The sequence below is a fragment of the Falco punctatus genome (assembly GCF_963210335.1).
Source record: "Falco punctatus genome assembly, contig: scaffold_103, whole genome shotgun sequence".
NCBI classification, from domain to species: domain Eukaryota; kingdom Metazoa; phylum Chordata; class Aves; order Falconiformes; family Falconidae; genus Falco; species Falco punctatus.
In genome coordinates, this window is record NW_027660142.1 from 185,701 (window position 1) to 201,625 (window position 15,925).

Here is a 15,925-nt window from a genome sequence, read left to right on the forward strand (position 1 = left end):
AGCCATGGGGACCAGGAAACGAAGGGAGTGAAGGGAGGAGAAAGAATGAAGGCTCAGCCCAGAATAAAGTGGATATAACATCCCTAACCAAGCCCATTTACCTGGATTTGCACTGTGTCCTGGACTTCTCAAGGTTGACGCTAATAGGGTCACATTCATGTTACAGAGAGAAATGAGTGGCCTGGTTTGCATTACTGTATTTCATGAAGCAAACTACAAATCTGATCAGAATGAGGTATAAAATTGCAGATGTATATAGCCTCTGTGTGTGTGTGTGTTTATGTGCACGTGTGTACAAACACACAGATTACTTCCAAGAAGCACAATGTATTTGTGGTAGTCTGAAGGTTAATCCAGACTGGGACTTGATTTCCATATTCATTCACTGAGAACCCATACAATCTTTGTAGTAAACAACAAAACCCCCAAATATATTGGAACAATGAGCATTCCTGCAGTCAAATACAGCAAATTCCCTGATGAGTTATGCTAGGTCTACTCTCTCAGGTATTAGCAGGAGAGAGAGGGAGAATCTTGCACTCAAAAACTTAAAGATCCATAAAGATGTTCTTTTTTTTAGCAAGTAATAATTCTTTGGAAATTAAGGCTATTTAAAAGCAATACCATCCCAATAAATGCATTCAGTTACTTTGTCAAGACAATTTTATATTTGTTTCCTATGATGTTGCCATGTGCATCCTAATCAGTGTTTTGCTGTAATTGTAATTAGAGACCATACCTCAGAGGCAGACTCCTTAAAAACTGAATGAAAGTAGCAAGCAGTGGGTGGTAACAGAACTGAGTGTCTTCTGCATATTTACAATGGATTAGGCTTTTTTATTTGAGGGTCAGTGCAGCCTTAACCTATATGCAGTGGTTTATGGCTAATGCCAGCATTGCTTCTGGGTGCAAAGCATGTGTGAGAAATTTCTGCATGCTTGATGTACTTAAAAGGGAAGACAGGAACTTAAGAAGATCTCTTTCCTGCCCTACTCATTTTCCATAATTGGCCCCAACTTCCTCCTAAGTCTTTTCCAGGTAGTGAAAAATGAAATGTGTGTTGGAACCCAGCTTTTTGCCCCTTCAGCTGTTGGCACATCTGTTCATCTGCTGAGGATGAGATGCACGTTACCATATGGCTGAAATGTTAGCGACTGAATTTCTGATGACTGCTTCCATAAAGCCAAACTAATGTTTCAGCAGCATGTCTCTTACCAATTGATATGCACAGAACCTCAGGTTTGATATTTTAGCTCTTCCTCTCTTTTTCAGGGCACAAAAAAAAAGAAAAATTAGCCTTCTTGTTTACCCAGAATCTATTCTCTGAGTGCACATGCCCGTGCATCTCTGTGTGTCTGTGTCTAACACGGGATGGCCCTTGGTGCCAGGCTGTCACTACTACTGCGTGTGTCAAGTGCTACAGGACTGTAGCTGTTCCCCTCATTTTATCCGCAGCTATGGCTAACTCTGTGCTACAGACAACAGACGAAAGGAATAGTTTTTGCAAACAGCACAATGTTCAAAATGCCTTTTTATCCTTTTCTTTTGGTGCAAAACTTTAAAGTTTTTGACTATGTACAGAGTAGTTTTCTAAGTGTGTGCTGACAACGTATTTATTTGCATGTGTGCCTTTTGAGTGTGAAGAGTGAGTGAAAATGCTTTGTGCCATGTCTGGATGCAGATTAGTTTTGGCTAGGAAAAGGAAGATGTATGACAAACAAAATCTTTTTCTCCTGCTGTGAACAAAATAGTTATTTCTAAGTATTTTCCAAAGAGTTTAGGATGAACAATTTTAGGCATCAGGCATGAAAATTATGCGCAAACTGCATGCTCTGACATTTCTGCATTTGCTGCTTGTGGTGCATTGTGGCTCATAATTACTTGGTTTTGCTCAGTGACTGAGCTATTGAATTTGAGAGAAACAGAGCTATAGAAATCTATAGTATGAGATGGAAATGAATGAAGAGTGTGAGCACCTGAAGAGCAGTACTTCCCCGCTCTGCTTTACAGAGATGTTTTCTCTCTGTTTCATGAGTGAAGAACCTGAGTTTGGAGTCACTAGGTGAATTGCTGCCGTCACACAGTGATGCAAAATAGGCAGAAATAGAAATGGGAATGCCTGACTCCACCTGTAGAAAAGTTCAGGTTTGGAAGTCTGACAAACAAATAAAAGTTGGTGCTAACTAGTTGCAGCAGGCAGCTTCTCTTGTCCACAAGCATGCTGCATTTGCTATGAAGCAATGCAAAGGAAGGAGCAGAAAAGTTGCTCATCTTCCAAGGAACTCAAATCCCCATGAGAAGATTCAAACGTGTAAATGCCTGCTTACATATTTTTTTTGAAATTCCCTTTATTTAGTTTTTGTTATTCTTTTCTTAATCTCATCTAAGTTTTTGTTTGATTTAAGCACTCTGTTGCAGTGTAGTCACAGCAACAAGTTTACTTCATTGAGTCTCTTTTTTAGGAATGTAAGATTTAAAAGAAAAGAAAAACAAATTCAGACAAGATAAGCCTTCATGTGGTCCTGACCCAGCATTTATTCATAGTCATGGAGGAGGTGTGAGTGAGGAGTGAGCGCAAAGTTGTTCATGTGCATTTGTCTCCTTGAGTTCACTGGAGGCTCTGCTTGTGCCTGTGACTGTTTGTAGGTATGCCTTTGAGTATGTTGTGTCCAAATACGATGTACATGGTAGAAGAGACCATGTAAGAGTTCTGGTCACAGTGACGCTGAAGTTACAGTTGCCTGCCTGTACCGGCGTTGATCTAGGTAGTCCATGAAACAATCACAGAGAAAGCACAGCAGCACAAACTTCAGTGAGAATTCCCTACACAAACGTAGGTCCGCGTTGATGGAGCTCCTATGTGATGTCTTCTCAGAGTACCAGTGTTAATTTAGGAACATTGAACTATGGCAGACGGGCACTTGCAGTCATATCTGAAACTGCAGTATAGACACAGCTCTGACTAGGGCCTATCTGTACACAGTTTCACATTGCTGTAACAGTAATTGTTCAGAAACATTCCTAGCGGCATTTGCACAGCTCTCTCCTGGGGTGCAGTTTTACTAGTGAAGAGGTGATGCATGCTCATCCCACCATTAGTAGGGCAGTGACTACACTACATCAGTTTCTAGAAGAGGAGAATAAGAACAATACAAAACCTGTCTGCAGAGATGCCCAGTGAACGATTGAAAGACTTTTGAACGTGTCAGCTCTAATTAATGTGTTTGACAGCTGTAAGCCAGCTCAGGTGGTGTGTACTTTAGCACCCCCTAAATTGGTCAAGGCAGGTTCTACCTAGTGTTTAATTTGATCTTTCTAGCATGTATTAAAAGCAGTCACACCTTGATTGCACTAGACTCTTCTGAAACACTACTTCCAAAGGAGTAGCTAACAAGGTTCACCTGCCTATCCTAAAAAAAGTGCTGTTTGTCCACATTTGTATATGCATGTGAATTAAGGGAGAGACCCATGGCTTATTTGTCTGTGGCACTGTTTGATGTTGGGATGGCATGCCTAATGTTATCATCTTTCCAACGGTCACAATTTTTTAATTGTTTTAACCCAGCAACAGATTCCAACCATACCCTGATTCTTGGATAACCAGTTTTTCAGGGTATCTTTTTGTTACTGTGATTGTAGGAGGGAAGGCAGGCGGGAAGTTAGGGAAGTGGAGTAGCACAGAGTATATACACAAGTGTTGGGACACAGCCAAGCTTTAGATTAATACGTGACTGTCGTTTCACCATCTTTTGATACACGGAATTTTTCTGAGCAGTGGTGCAGAGTGGAGTAGCACAAACAAAGGCTTTAAGGGAAAGAGAGAATCTGGTGGAGGCTTTCTTCTGCATTACATCTCTGGTATCTCAAGTCTTTCACAACAGTTATGAATTAGCAATAAATAACCTCTGAGGACAGAGGAATAGAGAAGGATGCATTTTTAATTGCAGGATGCACAAAGAAGTATAGTAAATGCAGAGAGAAGTACAGGGAAGCTGTCCAGCAACTGGGACTCCAAAGGTGGCAGCTCTTGCCTTACAATGGTCAGAGAGAACAGTTACTATAAGAGCAGCTTTGATACTTAAAGCCTTATTCCATTAGTGATTTCTGTAAATGTGTTTTTTACATCATAGAGACATCACTTGAGTGTAGCTAAACTTCTTGTTTCCCAAAACCTTTGCAGAGAAGGGCAATCTCTTGCTCTATTGTGGAGGACTAGAACACTGAAGTGTCAAGTCAGTAAAAATTTGCTGTTGGTTTTAAGGGAAATCGGATTGTGCCCTTTAAACTTCTTGTACAGATCTCAAGGTTGATTCTGATCTACATAACCCCAAGACAGCTGAACTTCAACCAGTAAGGAAGAGCGGCGCATCAGTCCTCCTACCATCTCATAGGTTTTCCAGTGCCATGTCCTTTGACAGCACATCACAAAGCAAAATGGTCACTTGGTGCACAGCCAGCCTCCTAGGGCAGTTGCAGGGTGATTCTCGCTGTGCAGTATGTGCAGCAGCGTACAAAGGTCTCTGAGCTGTGGGCCAGGTGACTGTTTACAGTGTAACCAGTATACCAAGTCAGAGAGAGAACAGAAAACGCGTTCCCTGCATGTGAAGTTATTCACGATTTAGAAGAATGGAGCAGCTAGTTTAGAGTTAGTCCTTGTCTCCCAGATAAAACTTCCTTCACTTCTCCCCGACATTTAATTCCTCTAGGGTTAGAGTACTGATCTACTGAGACTGGTCACACAGCTATACAGGGCACTTGTAGGGAAGGTGGTTTGGAGAAGACATTTTGTGAAAATAGTTTGATGAGGAGAGAGTTCCTTAAAGCACCATTGACCACCCCCAACCCTAACCACGCCCAACGTCTGACCCTAAACCCGACCCCGACGTCTAACCCTAACCCTAACCGGCGCCTAACCCTAACCAAGCGCTCCAAGCGCGCGGCTGCAGCACCCAATTTCTGGCCGCCAGGTGGCAGCAGCGCCCCACCAGCCCCGTGCTGAGCACGGGCCGCGCGAGCACTGGGCGGGGTCTCAGCCCAGTTTACGCCACCGGAGCCCGGGAGTGCCCGCTGCGGCTGCGGGGTGCCCTGCGCTCTGCCCTTCGCCCACTCGCAGCCCAGCCGCTATTACCCGTTGCCTCCGTACTAAAAAGCACCCGCGTGGTTCGAGTGGCTAAATCCTTTGCATCTGACAGCTTTACAGTTGGGTGGCTCTTTCTGCCCGTGCCCCCGGCCCACCAGGAGGGAGCAGCAGCAGCATGGGGAACCCCTGGCACAAGGTGCAGGGGGGGCGGTGCATGGTGGGGTCCTACGGATAAGCCCCGGCGATTGCTGTTGTTCCAGGAGAAATTTAAACAGATGCGGGTACCACTGGGCTTGCTTTAGTCACAACTCAGAGCCGGGCTGCCACCCCAGCGAGTGGCAGGAGCAAAGGGATACAGCACGGCTTAGATATGCTTCTCAAACCGTTGGGATACAGCACGGCTTAGATATGCTTCTCAAACCATTGGTCAACGTCTGAAGTTTTTAGGAGTTTCCTTTGGTCCTGTCAGTTCTGCAAATCCATCACCTGTCCCAGGTGATTCATCTCCTCAGTTCCAGGCTGCTCCTCAGATCTTGATCTTCTTTCTGCCTGCTTTAACTCACACACTCCTTCGAGTACACTTAAGTCTTTGAACAAGCAATTACTATTCCAGTAGACAAATTTTTCCAAAAACACCTGAATTTGAGAACACCTGTGTACACAACTTGATCATCTGTTGTTTCTCTGCTCTCCCACTGATTAACTGGACTGGGCTTTAAACCAGCCTTGGATTAGGGCTACACTAGGGACAAGGCGTGGTTCTGCCACTTAGCTGCTTCAGCACTTCACATTTCCTAATTCAAAATACTTTTTCTCTAACAGACAACACAGAACAAAATGCTAAGACTCCAGGTGTTACAACAAACAAAAAAGCCCCAAACCCTAAACAGTGCCTCTGAACTGTTTCCCTTTCCATCCAACGAGTGGAAACTTCCTCAGTAAATGACAAGTGTCCATGACCACCCAAGTGACCTGTGCTTACTGAGCAGGAAAGCAAACAATACCTTTTCAGCTGGCACATGTATCCAAATATATACCCAAAGAAACTCCGTCAGCGTAACTTGCAAAGAGCCCTGCGATCTTACAGCCTTACCTGTAGTGAGTGCCCCTCTAGGGAACTGCAGAGCTGTGGACTCTCAGACGTACTGGAGCACATCTCTTGCCTGCCTGAAACGTTCAGGAGGCTCTCGGATATCCAGGCAGCAGCAGAAAGCGTTCTGATTTTACAGCAAGGCTGACCACACTGGCGAGTTTTCTTTTGCATGCTCACGCCTAGAAGCCAAACCAGAACAGCTGCACACACAGCAGAGCAATTACTCAGCACACCTACACCAACAGAGCTCTCCTAAAGCACACCTGGAGCCATTCATACCCCAAGTCAACATCTACAGCGGAACTTGGCCACAAGCTTTGACACAATGTCATTTTGCGGTCAAACTGGTGCACATCAAAAAATTAGTAAAACGCACCTCCTTCTCTGCCACATCAGGTATCGTGCTCCTTCAGTTCAGCTGTAACTGTTACATTATTTCCCAAACGCAAAGCCAAACAGAGAAAATATAACCACAGCATGCTCCTTAAAAAGCAACTCTGCGCAGGCAACCGTTCATTGTGTGTGACCAAGGGAAGATGTGACCACGGCCCTTCAAACTTTCGGGAAGCCTAGGCAGGACTAAACGGTGCTTGCAAACAAAGAACATGCCTGCTCGTTAAGACAGGCTGGTCAAGTTTACCACCAAAACTCTACATCAGCATTTGCCACCCCTGTCCAGCTTTGGGTAGCCAGAGCTGCACTCGGATCACTTGAAAGCGTCTCCCAGTAGCGGCCAGTACTAAGCTCAGAACTGTACCTCCCTGACACCTGCATGGAGGAAAACTCAGACTGTGCCCCCTTCTCCTTAAGGTGCCTTAGAGCTTGTGACAGGAATTTCATCCACTGCTTGGAAAAGCTCCAAGGTTGCAGCTTAAGGGAACCAGAGTTCCCTGGGTCTCAGAGTAATTCCAGAGCTAAAGCGGTGACAGACATCAGCTCTAGGTCAGATGATACATGCCAGCACTCACCACTGACCCAGGGTGGCAACCTGCTCCCATCCGCTACCTCCTGACCTAGGAAGCCCCTTAGGGAATTACAGCAGCAGTTTGCCAATGGAAAAACCACAACAGCACGACACGGTGACTCAAAGATCTAAAATAGACCCCTTGCGCCTACAGAAGCTGGTGCTAAAAACACAACAGGTGAACGAGAGAACATTAACTGCCATGACTGATACTAGAGCAAACCTCACTGGGCACTTAAGGAGAACAGCAAAACCAGAATAGTAGCAAAAGCCTGCGTGCCCAGGACTGTAATAAAAGAAAAAACCCTGCCTGGAGATTGTTATGAGCACAAGTAATACACATCCTCTTCAGTTGCGATCTGAGTTAAGACAGAAAACAAATATCACAACACACCCATATTGATTAGTTGCAACAGCTCGCCTCTCACCGTGTCTGTTATGGGTCACAGGTTCTCCCGCTTGTCTCAGCTACGTTGGGCACCAGTTGCTGTAGCTGGAGCCCAACTCAGGCAGCCTCACACAGGGCACCCACTGCTGCAGCACAAGCAAGCTATCAGGCTGCAATAAGGCTTTTACCATCAGTCAGATTCTACTGTCTGTGCTGTTTCTCCTTCCTCCAGGGATGGGATGGGATGGGATGGGATGGGATGGGATCAGATCCCCTCTCCCACACTCCTCAGGGCTATTTAACTACTTAGCGGGAACGAGCTACAGCTGCTCATCATCCATGTCCCTCAACCCACTGCCTTGGAGGCAAGGTCACAGCTGCATGTTATCAATACTCATCAACCCTCTGCCTTCACTCCTCTGCACTCCAAGAAATTGCAGGGAAGACAGTGACAGAAACCTGTGTTGGAACTAAGTGCCTGGTCAATGCCTCCAAGTAACAGCAGCTGTGACATCCAGACAGACTGTGAAGGGACAGATGGATCCAAGAATTAAATTAGGGAATGAGGTAAGTAAAAGGCACAGAGAAACAGAGACCTCTGAGTTCTGGAGAGTATATTTTGATGTACCCAATTTCTGGTTTTGTGGCTCAGAAAGAACAGAGCCCAGGTTTTGTCGCAGCAGTTATATGGCTGCAAAGGGAAGGCGAGAGCCAGCAACAGAACTCCTTCCTGGCACCTTCTGTGTAGGAGCAGCGGCCAGACGTTTTCGGTTTCGGAGCAGGGCTCCGTGGGAGTGACAAAGTGAGGGGACTGTTTTGTGGCCGAGAAGGAAAACCATGACACCACCATACAGAAAGCAATTCCATTTTAATAGTCTCCAAAGTGTCACGGTTCGAAAGGAAGAACAATAGGGTAAGAGCACGAATATGCAGCCAATACCGACAGAAGCAGCGTTGGTAAGCTTCTCAATATTGCTTTTTGGTATTTCACAGGGAAAAACATTGAGCCTAATATTTCTCATCTGTAGAGTTCTTGGGGGCTTTGGGGAGAAGGAAACTGACACTCTTACTAGGTTGTCTGAGAATCACAGTTTACGGTTACTCAATGTCTTCTGGTCTCACAGGATGAGGCAGAGGTATAATTGATTTCTTCTCTGTAACTCTGCAAAGAGCTTTCCTCGTACCTATGGCAAAAGAAAATAATGCTATTATGAAAGACAGTCATTGCACAAAGCCACGTTAAATGACTTCTCTATTACGTTAAGATCATTTTTCAAGAAGATTTCCTAGAATATCTTGAGTTGCAAGTGACCCATAAGGATTCATCAAGTCCAACTCCATGCTCCTTGCGGGACTACCTGAAACTAAACCATATGACTAAAAACATCATCCAGATGCTCCCTAAGCACTTGACAGGTTTGGTGCCCTGACTGAACGCCCTTTCAGTGGATAAGATTTTCCTAATGTCCAACCTGAACTTCCCCTGACGCAGCTTCATTCCGTTTCCTGCAATCAAGTTTCCTAACTGATGTACTCTTCAGTAGGAAAAGCTATCTAAAGCAGAATACAGAATCCCATTCATCAACGACTATCTGAACTTGTACAGGCCCAGGAACCCTCAACACAAGAACCTTTCCATTCAACTTAAGGCACAACAACCACTTACCGTAAGCATCTTCATCTGGCTCTCCACTGCTAGCAGAGTAGCGCTCCGATAGTGTCCGGTGCTGCGGGCATTCTGGGTGAGCGGGAGTCAGATTCAAATACTCATGGAGTTCAAGATCTGATCCGTTTATTGTACAAACCAGGTACACTTTTATAAGGCACTCTATAAGCGTGTGATAATATGATTGGCTATCTTACAAGCGTATAATAATATGATTGGTTAACAATTGTTTATTGGCAAGATTTCTGTTTCTACTTTTTCAGGCACGTAGGCTCTTTTCTGTTGTTTCCCAGCTCCTCTTATCGCGTCCTGCTGGCCCTGTTTTTGTGCAAGCACCTGCAATTTGTTCCTCCCTCTTCATTCCACTGTTCTGACCGTGCCCTCGTCTTATTTCTTCAGTATTTTTCCACTTGCTTCAAAGTTCAGTATAATCATTCAATACAGCAAAAGCCCCAACACCTCCCCCTTTCTTTTTAAATACAGCATTAATACAGCTTTGGAAACATTGTAAAAGACAAGGCACTAAAAGTAACAAAAGAATAACAAACAACAATATATTATGCAAAGCAGAAGCAAAAGCAATATTCATTAGGCCTATTCCTAAAAATAATGCCATCGTTCACATTTACAATAATGTTGTATTATATGAGATTCAAAACTTTTTCTGATAATGCGAACCCAGAAGATGAGTTCGTTTCGATGTTCTGCTAAAAATATCTGTCCGAAGGCTTCATAAGATTGTAAGGCCTCATTTATACCTGAAAAGTAGGGGCATGTGTCCCAGTAAGAAGGGAAAAACCGCCGGAACTGAAACGTAGGAAAACCTTCCGCCTATATGCTCCAACCCTTTTACAATATCCACAATATAGAGTAACTGTTGAATTACAAGAAGTAGCACATATAGGACAAGAATTTTCTGTTTCTATCGGTCCTTGCCCAAAAAGATCCTGCAACGCACGCACGATACGGTCACAGTGTAACAAAGACAATTCACCGGAGGGTAATTGACATTGTATCTCCCGAGGTGACTGCTGCAAGATGGGCAGAATAATGTATGTTAACTTATCTACAAGCTGCTTTTCTTCATTTGGTCGTGGCGGTCGGAATAACCTTTCTCGATGCTGTGCCCACTGAGCCCACTGATCCCTCCTGTTCATTTAGGAGTCAATCCTGTCGTAGTCACCCTGCTTTTTCTTTTCAGTGGGTCGGTTTTCAATCCACGGGCGAACCCATTTTGCCGGAATCCACTTGGTCACTGCCCCTGTGGAGATACATGCATAACCCCGACCCCACGTTAATAAATTATGAGGTCCTGACCAACAATTTGAGACAGGGTCAAATACCTGGACAGCTATGTCACGATTCGAAAAATCGTTGGGATTGTTAGAAAAGTGATAGAAAATCGGCTGTTCAGTACATTCCGTTCTGGGATTCAACCAGTTCAGTACATAGCATGCTTTTGCCACTATTACATGAGGACTCCTCTCCCCCTCTTTTCGAAAAACAGACAGGTAATGTTTCAATGATTGATGGGCACGTTCAATAATTGCCTGACCACCAGAATTATTCGGAATTCCGGTAACGTGCTTCACCTGCCATTGCAGCAAAAAGGTCTTTATTCTGGCACTAAGATATGCAGGGGCATTATCTGTTTTTACCATATCTGGGCGGCCCAGCACAGCCATGGCTGACGTCCAATGCTGAATACAGGCAACAGCATTGGTAGATTTATGAGCAGTCGCCCAGATAGCTTTCGAGCAGGTATCAATTGTGACATGGACATATTTAAGTACTCCAAATGGGGTGAATTCTGTAACATCAGTTTGCCAGATTTGTCGAGGTTGTAACCCTCTAGGATTTGTACCTTCCTGTTGAAGAGGTGTTAACCTGGCACAATCAGGACAGGCCGCTATGACAGTCCTAGCGTCTTGACGACACAGACCAAACTGTTTTTGGAGAGACCGGGCAGATTGGTGAAAAAAGGCATGTGACTCTGTTGCTTGTTTTAGAGGAGAATTTTGTAATACTGGGGATGCCACCTGAGTGTCTATATAAGCATTACCTTCTGATAAGACACCAGGTAAATCCAGATGACTTCTGATATGCGTGATCCACCAAGGAAATTGTCTAAAATTTATTTCATTCCACATCTGAATAACTAGGGCCATAAGTCTGTCATTCGTAAAAGACCCTAAAAGGGAACGCGAAAGACGCGAAACTATTCCAACAACATATTTAGAATCACTCACAACATTAAGAGGGACATTGCAAAATTCCTGAAACACCATTAACACTGCTCTTAATTCCAAAACTTGAACTGAACCTTCCATTTGTTCTATATGAGAAATCCAATTGTTCCTGTCATCCCTATAGGCATAGCCACACTTTTGAGTTTTGCTACTAGCGTCGGTAAAAACCGTAAGTGCATTTTTTATAGGATTTTGTTGCTGTAAAGATTTTTCCTCCAATACTAAGGAAGTTTTAAATAAGGGATGATTGGGATAATGATTATCTAATTGAATACCTAGGGTTGCCACTGCAAAACACTCAGAAATCTGAATCCACCAGTCAGCCAAGGACAAATTTTTCACAGGTAAAATAATTTTTTCAGGGTCGCAGCCTGCGAGAGTACGCAAACGTTCTCGTGCCTTCAGCAATAACTGTCCTACTGCATCCACTCTAGTAGTAACTGTGGCTTTTAAGGTGTTACTGTGGAAAACCCATTCTAACAGAATCATAGATCGATCAACGGGCAATTGTGCTATTATAGCCACAATTTCTGTGTCTCGGTTATACACGAGTAGGGTAAATGGACAATTCAATAGTCGCCTGTCCACTCCAACATTTTGAATTTTCTGTGTAATTTTCTCTAGGGCTTTTTCAGCTTCAGGTGAAAGAGATCTGGGATCAGCGGGTGACGAGCCACCCTTCAATAATGCCAATAAAGGAGCCAAATCCATATTGGTAATTCCACAGAAAGTTCTTAACCATTGAATGTCTCCGACTAGTTTCTGGACATCGTTGACGTTTTTTATATTTGGGACACTAATAATTTTTTGTGGCTGGATTCTTGTTTCTGAGATGCGCAGACCAAGATAATTCCAGGGCGCTAGTTTTTGTACCTTTTCTTTTGCTATAACCAATCCAAAGGTCTGCAGACTCTGTATAAGTTCCTGTTCTTTTTCAGGGGCTAGTGTGTGAGGGCTGGCTATTAAGAGATCATCCATATAATGATAGGTAATAAGGTTAGGATTATTCTCTCTCCAAGATTGTAGAGCTAAATCCACAAACCACTGACATATTGTTGGGGAGTTTTTCATACCCTGAGGTAGTACTACCCACTCATACCTTTTTGCTGGAGCGGCACGGTTTATAGCTGGTACTGTAAATGCAAATTTTTCACAATCATCCTCATGCAGAGGAATAGTGAAAAAACAATCTTTTAAATCAATAATTAATAGGTCCCAATTTTGTGGTAACATAGTGGGAGAAGGCAGTCCAGGCTGAAGGGCACCCATGTCAACCATTTTTTCATTTATTGCTCTTAAATCATGTAATAATCTCCATTTTCCTGATTTCTTTTGAATTGTAAAAATGGGTGTATTCCATGGGCTAACAGAAGGTCTGATGTGGCCTAAATCCAATTGTTCTTGGACTAATTCTTGAATGTGTTGCAGCTTCTCTTGAGGTAAGGGCCATTGATCAACCCATACGGGAGTTTCTGATTTCCATTTTAATTTTAAGGTTGGGCGAGAGCTGCTATCAATGGCCCCAATCAAAAATCTGTAGAGATTCTCATTCCCCATTGGGAAAGTACATCTCTACCTAACAAGGACAAGGATGTGTGTAGGACATAAGGTTTTACCCATGCTTGATGTCCTTCTTGATCCATGAAAAGAATGAAGTTTTTACTGACCTGTGTCAGACGACTTCCCCCAATGCCTGAAATGGTTGAACCCGCACTATCTAATTCCCACATGGTAGGCCAAACTGAAAAAGGAAGAACAGTAACATCAGCACCAGTATCAATCATCATTGAAACATTAGGAAGATTTAGACCTTGTGGACCAGATATCTTAACATTACGTTTTGGCCGCTCGGCACCAATAAGTTGACAAAAGGCAATGTTAGGCATACCCGTTGAGCCAAATGCACCTTGACCCCTGTCCTTTTCTCCTTTTTGAGGGACAGTAGCTTGGAATGGAATGAGCTGTGCAATAGTGCTTCCTGCTGGAATATGAACAGGTGGAGAAAAAACTTTTACCATAATTCCAATAGGTCCGGTATAATCGGCATCAATACAACCAGGAAGAACAAAAATCCCCTTTTTTGACGCAGAAGAGCGTCCTATAAGGAGTGCAGATAAACCATAACCCAAAGGACCACTAACTGTAGAAGGAAGTACATGTACCTTTTCATCAGTGATATTTACAGGTTCTGCCACGGCCAAATCGACTCCTGCGCTTCCTCTGGTGGCTGAATACAGCTCGCCGAGGCAGCCATGAATTTTGTTGGGTTCTGGGGATATTTCTTGGCCGCGTCCCTCAGAACGCGGCTGTCCCTGTTTCCCGGAACAAAGAGGGGTGTACCATCTTTTCTAAATTTTGAGCGACAATCGGCCGCTTTATGACCAAATTTTTGACAACGCAAACAATTTCCATTCAACAGAGACTTTCCTCCTAGATTCTTTTTGCAGTCACGTTTAAAGTGACCTTCCTGTCCACATTGATAACATTTTGGCTTAGGACCCTGGTCCCCTCGGCCTTGTACCTTGTTGTTGTTTAGAGCTACTGCTAGAGCATTGGCATGTATTTTTGCCTTTTCCTCTTCCTCAACCAAAGGAGCCCTTGCGCATGCCTCTATCATTTGAGCGATGGATGCCCCAGGGGGTAAGGATGCTATAAGTTGCTTACAAGGGACATTTGCATTTTGTACAGCGATCTCTTTAGTCAACATAATCTTGAGATCTGGAGTGACGTTAGGAGCATTATCAATGGCGTCTCTTAACCTGTCAACAAAACTAAAAAAAGATTCATTAGGTTTCTGCAAGATTTTGGTATATGGTAAGGTTGGTGTATGCAATTGAGGTAACGCCAAGAAAGCTGCTAACCCAGCTTGTTTCGATTGTTGTAACACCCTGGTATGTAACGCTGCTTGTGCAGCTCCATCACGATAAGGACCTGTACCCATTAAGGCATCTAACGGCGCTACTCGTAAGGGATCTCCTTGTGGCAATTGAATGTTTTCTATAAGTTTCACCTCTAGATACTCCTGCCACTTTGCTAACCAAAGCATGAATGTTGTTGGAGACAGGATAAGCTCCATAACTGCTCTTAGGTCGGCCGGCACCAACTCAGTATACTTAATTAAGGCTGTTACTTGATTTCTCACTAATTTATTATTATGGCCATACTGCATTATGGCTTTTTGAATGCCCTGCACCAATTTCCAATCCAGGGGTTCCCATGTCGGCTGACCCTGTCGCAACACTACAGGAGCAGCTAATGGGGTAAACGAAAAATCCCCTTCTATGGTACAATTCTCTACCAGGCCCCTGTATCGCCTTCGAGGGTCAAAATTAGGGTCTATAGGTACCGCGCGCGCATCTTGTTCAATTTTATCCCCCAGAGCCTCTAACCCCTCAATTATAGCCTTATGGGCACTTTTATACGCCTTTTTAACATCTTTCTTTTTAGAGTCCTTGTCGAGCCTCTCCATATGATGTAGTAGGTCGGACATCTTCTTTTCCTGCTGTCGCAGCTCTCTCCGTAGTGCCGAATAAGGCGTCGGTGCTGCCTCTTCATCACTACTACAAAGACTGCCACTTTCGGGAGGTAAAGGAGGCAGATTGCCAAACAGTTCAGGCTCAGTCTCCATTTCCTCCCCTGGTGGAGCTGTGGGCTGTGTTATTCCCATCCCAGCAGTCTTACATCCAGTACTCGTAACTGCCGGTATTAATGTCTGTCTGCCGCTTGCCGTTTGTTCCTTTTCAGGACACCAGGGTGGCAATTCATCATCTAATCCCCACGCTATTCGTTCAGCAGTAGTCATTACTGGATAAGCTTTAGATGTATGATCGGGGGGGGGTTTTGCACGGAGGCTGCCCCTCTGGCTCTTCCTCCGGCTGAGCGGTAGGATCGCCGGGAGACCGCACTGCAGCTTTAACAGCTGCAGCGACTTGTGCCTCGCCGTGTAACTGCGCGACCATACCCCGTACAGCCCGATACGTGCGAGCCAAAGTCTTTACCCCCTTAGTCCCGACTTGCACAGATTCCCATAAGTCCTCTCCCACTTTCTTCCATGTTTCAGTACTATATACATCTTGCGTAGAAGCAAGGTAACCACGGCGGCGACTCCAACATAGCAGATCAATTACTGCCTGCCGTGAGACTGGCGTTTCAGTTTTCTCTGCCAGTTTCATCAAACTGTCTACGATTGCTTTTTCCACCACTGATGCAGTGATTCCCATCCTGCATAAATTTCCTGACTCACCGGTCAGCCATGCACGTTCCGCCTTTCTTCGGGCGCCCAGCTCTCTCTCCGCTGGCAGCAGGATCCTTGCCGGCTCCGCAGCTTGTAACACGATCCTTAACGAATCCTCCTGACTTTTCGACCGATCCACACGTCGGGGTCACCAGATGCTGCGGGCATTCTGGGCGAGCGGGAGTCAGATTCAAATACTCATGGAGTTCAAGATCTGATCCGTTTATTGTACAAACCAGGTACACTTTTAT

The 15,925-nt window shown here is 44.5% G+C and overlaps 1 protein-coding gene across 2 annotated transcripts; it reads right to left on the bottom strand.

The window, feature by feature from the left end:
• Positions 1-9,851: 9,851 nt before the first annotated feature.
• LOC308057850 (endogenous retrovirus group K member 5 Gag polyprotein-like) lies at positions 9,852-15,689 on the bottom strand. Of its 2 annotated transcripts, none has more exons than XM_080411872.1 (3): positions 13,329-15,689; positions 13,108-13,181; positions 9,852-10,452 (listed from the first exon to the last, which is right to left on the bottom strand). In XM_080411872.1, the coding sequence occupies exon 1, from the start codon at positions 15,240-15,242 to the stop codon at positions 13,620-13,622; it is 1,623 nt and encodes a 540-aa protein (XP_080267998.1). In that variant the 5' UTR covers positions 15,243-15,689; the 3' UTR covers positions 9,852-10,452; positions 13,108-13,181; positions 13,329-13,619. The 2 variants fall into 2 exon arrangements, with proteins under 2 accessions (XP_080267998.1, XP_080267999.1); XM_080411873.1 differs by having other exon boundaries at positions 13,296-15,689.
• Between the last annotated feature and the right edge of the window lie 236 nt (positions 15,690-15,925).

What these genes read in the sequence shown, in the direction of transcription:
- LOC308057850 (XM_080411872.1), bottom strand. Translation starts at nt 15,242, where the DNA reads ATGACTACTGCTGAACGAATAGCGTGGGGATTAGATGATGAATTGCCA.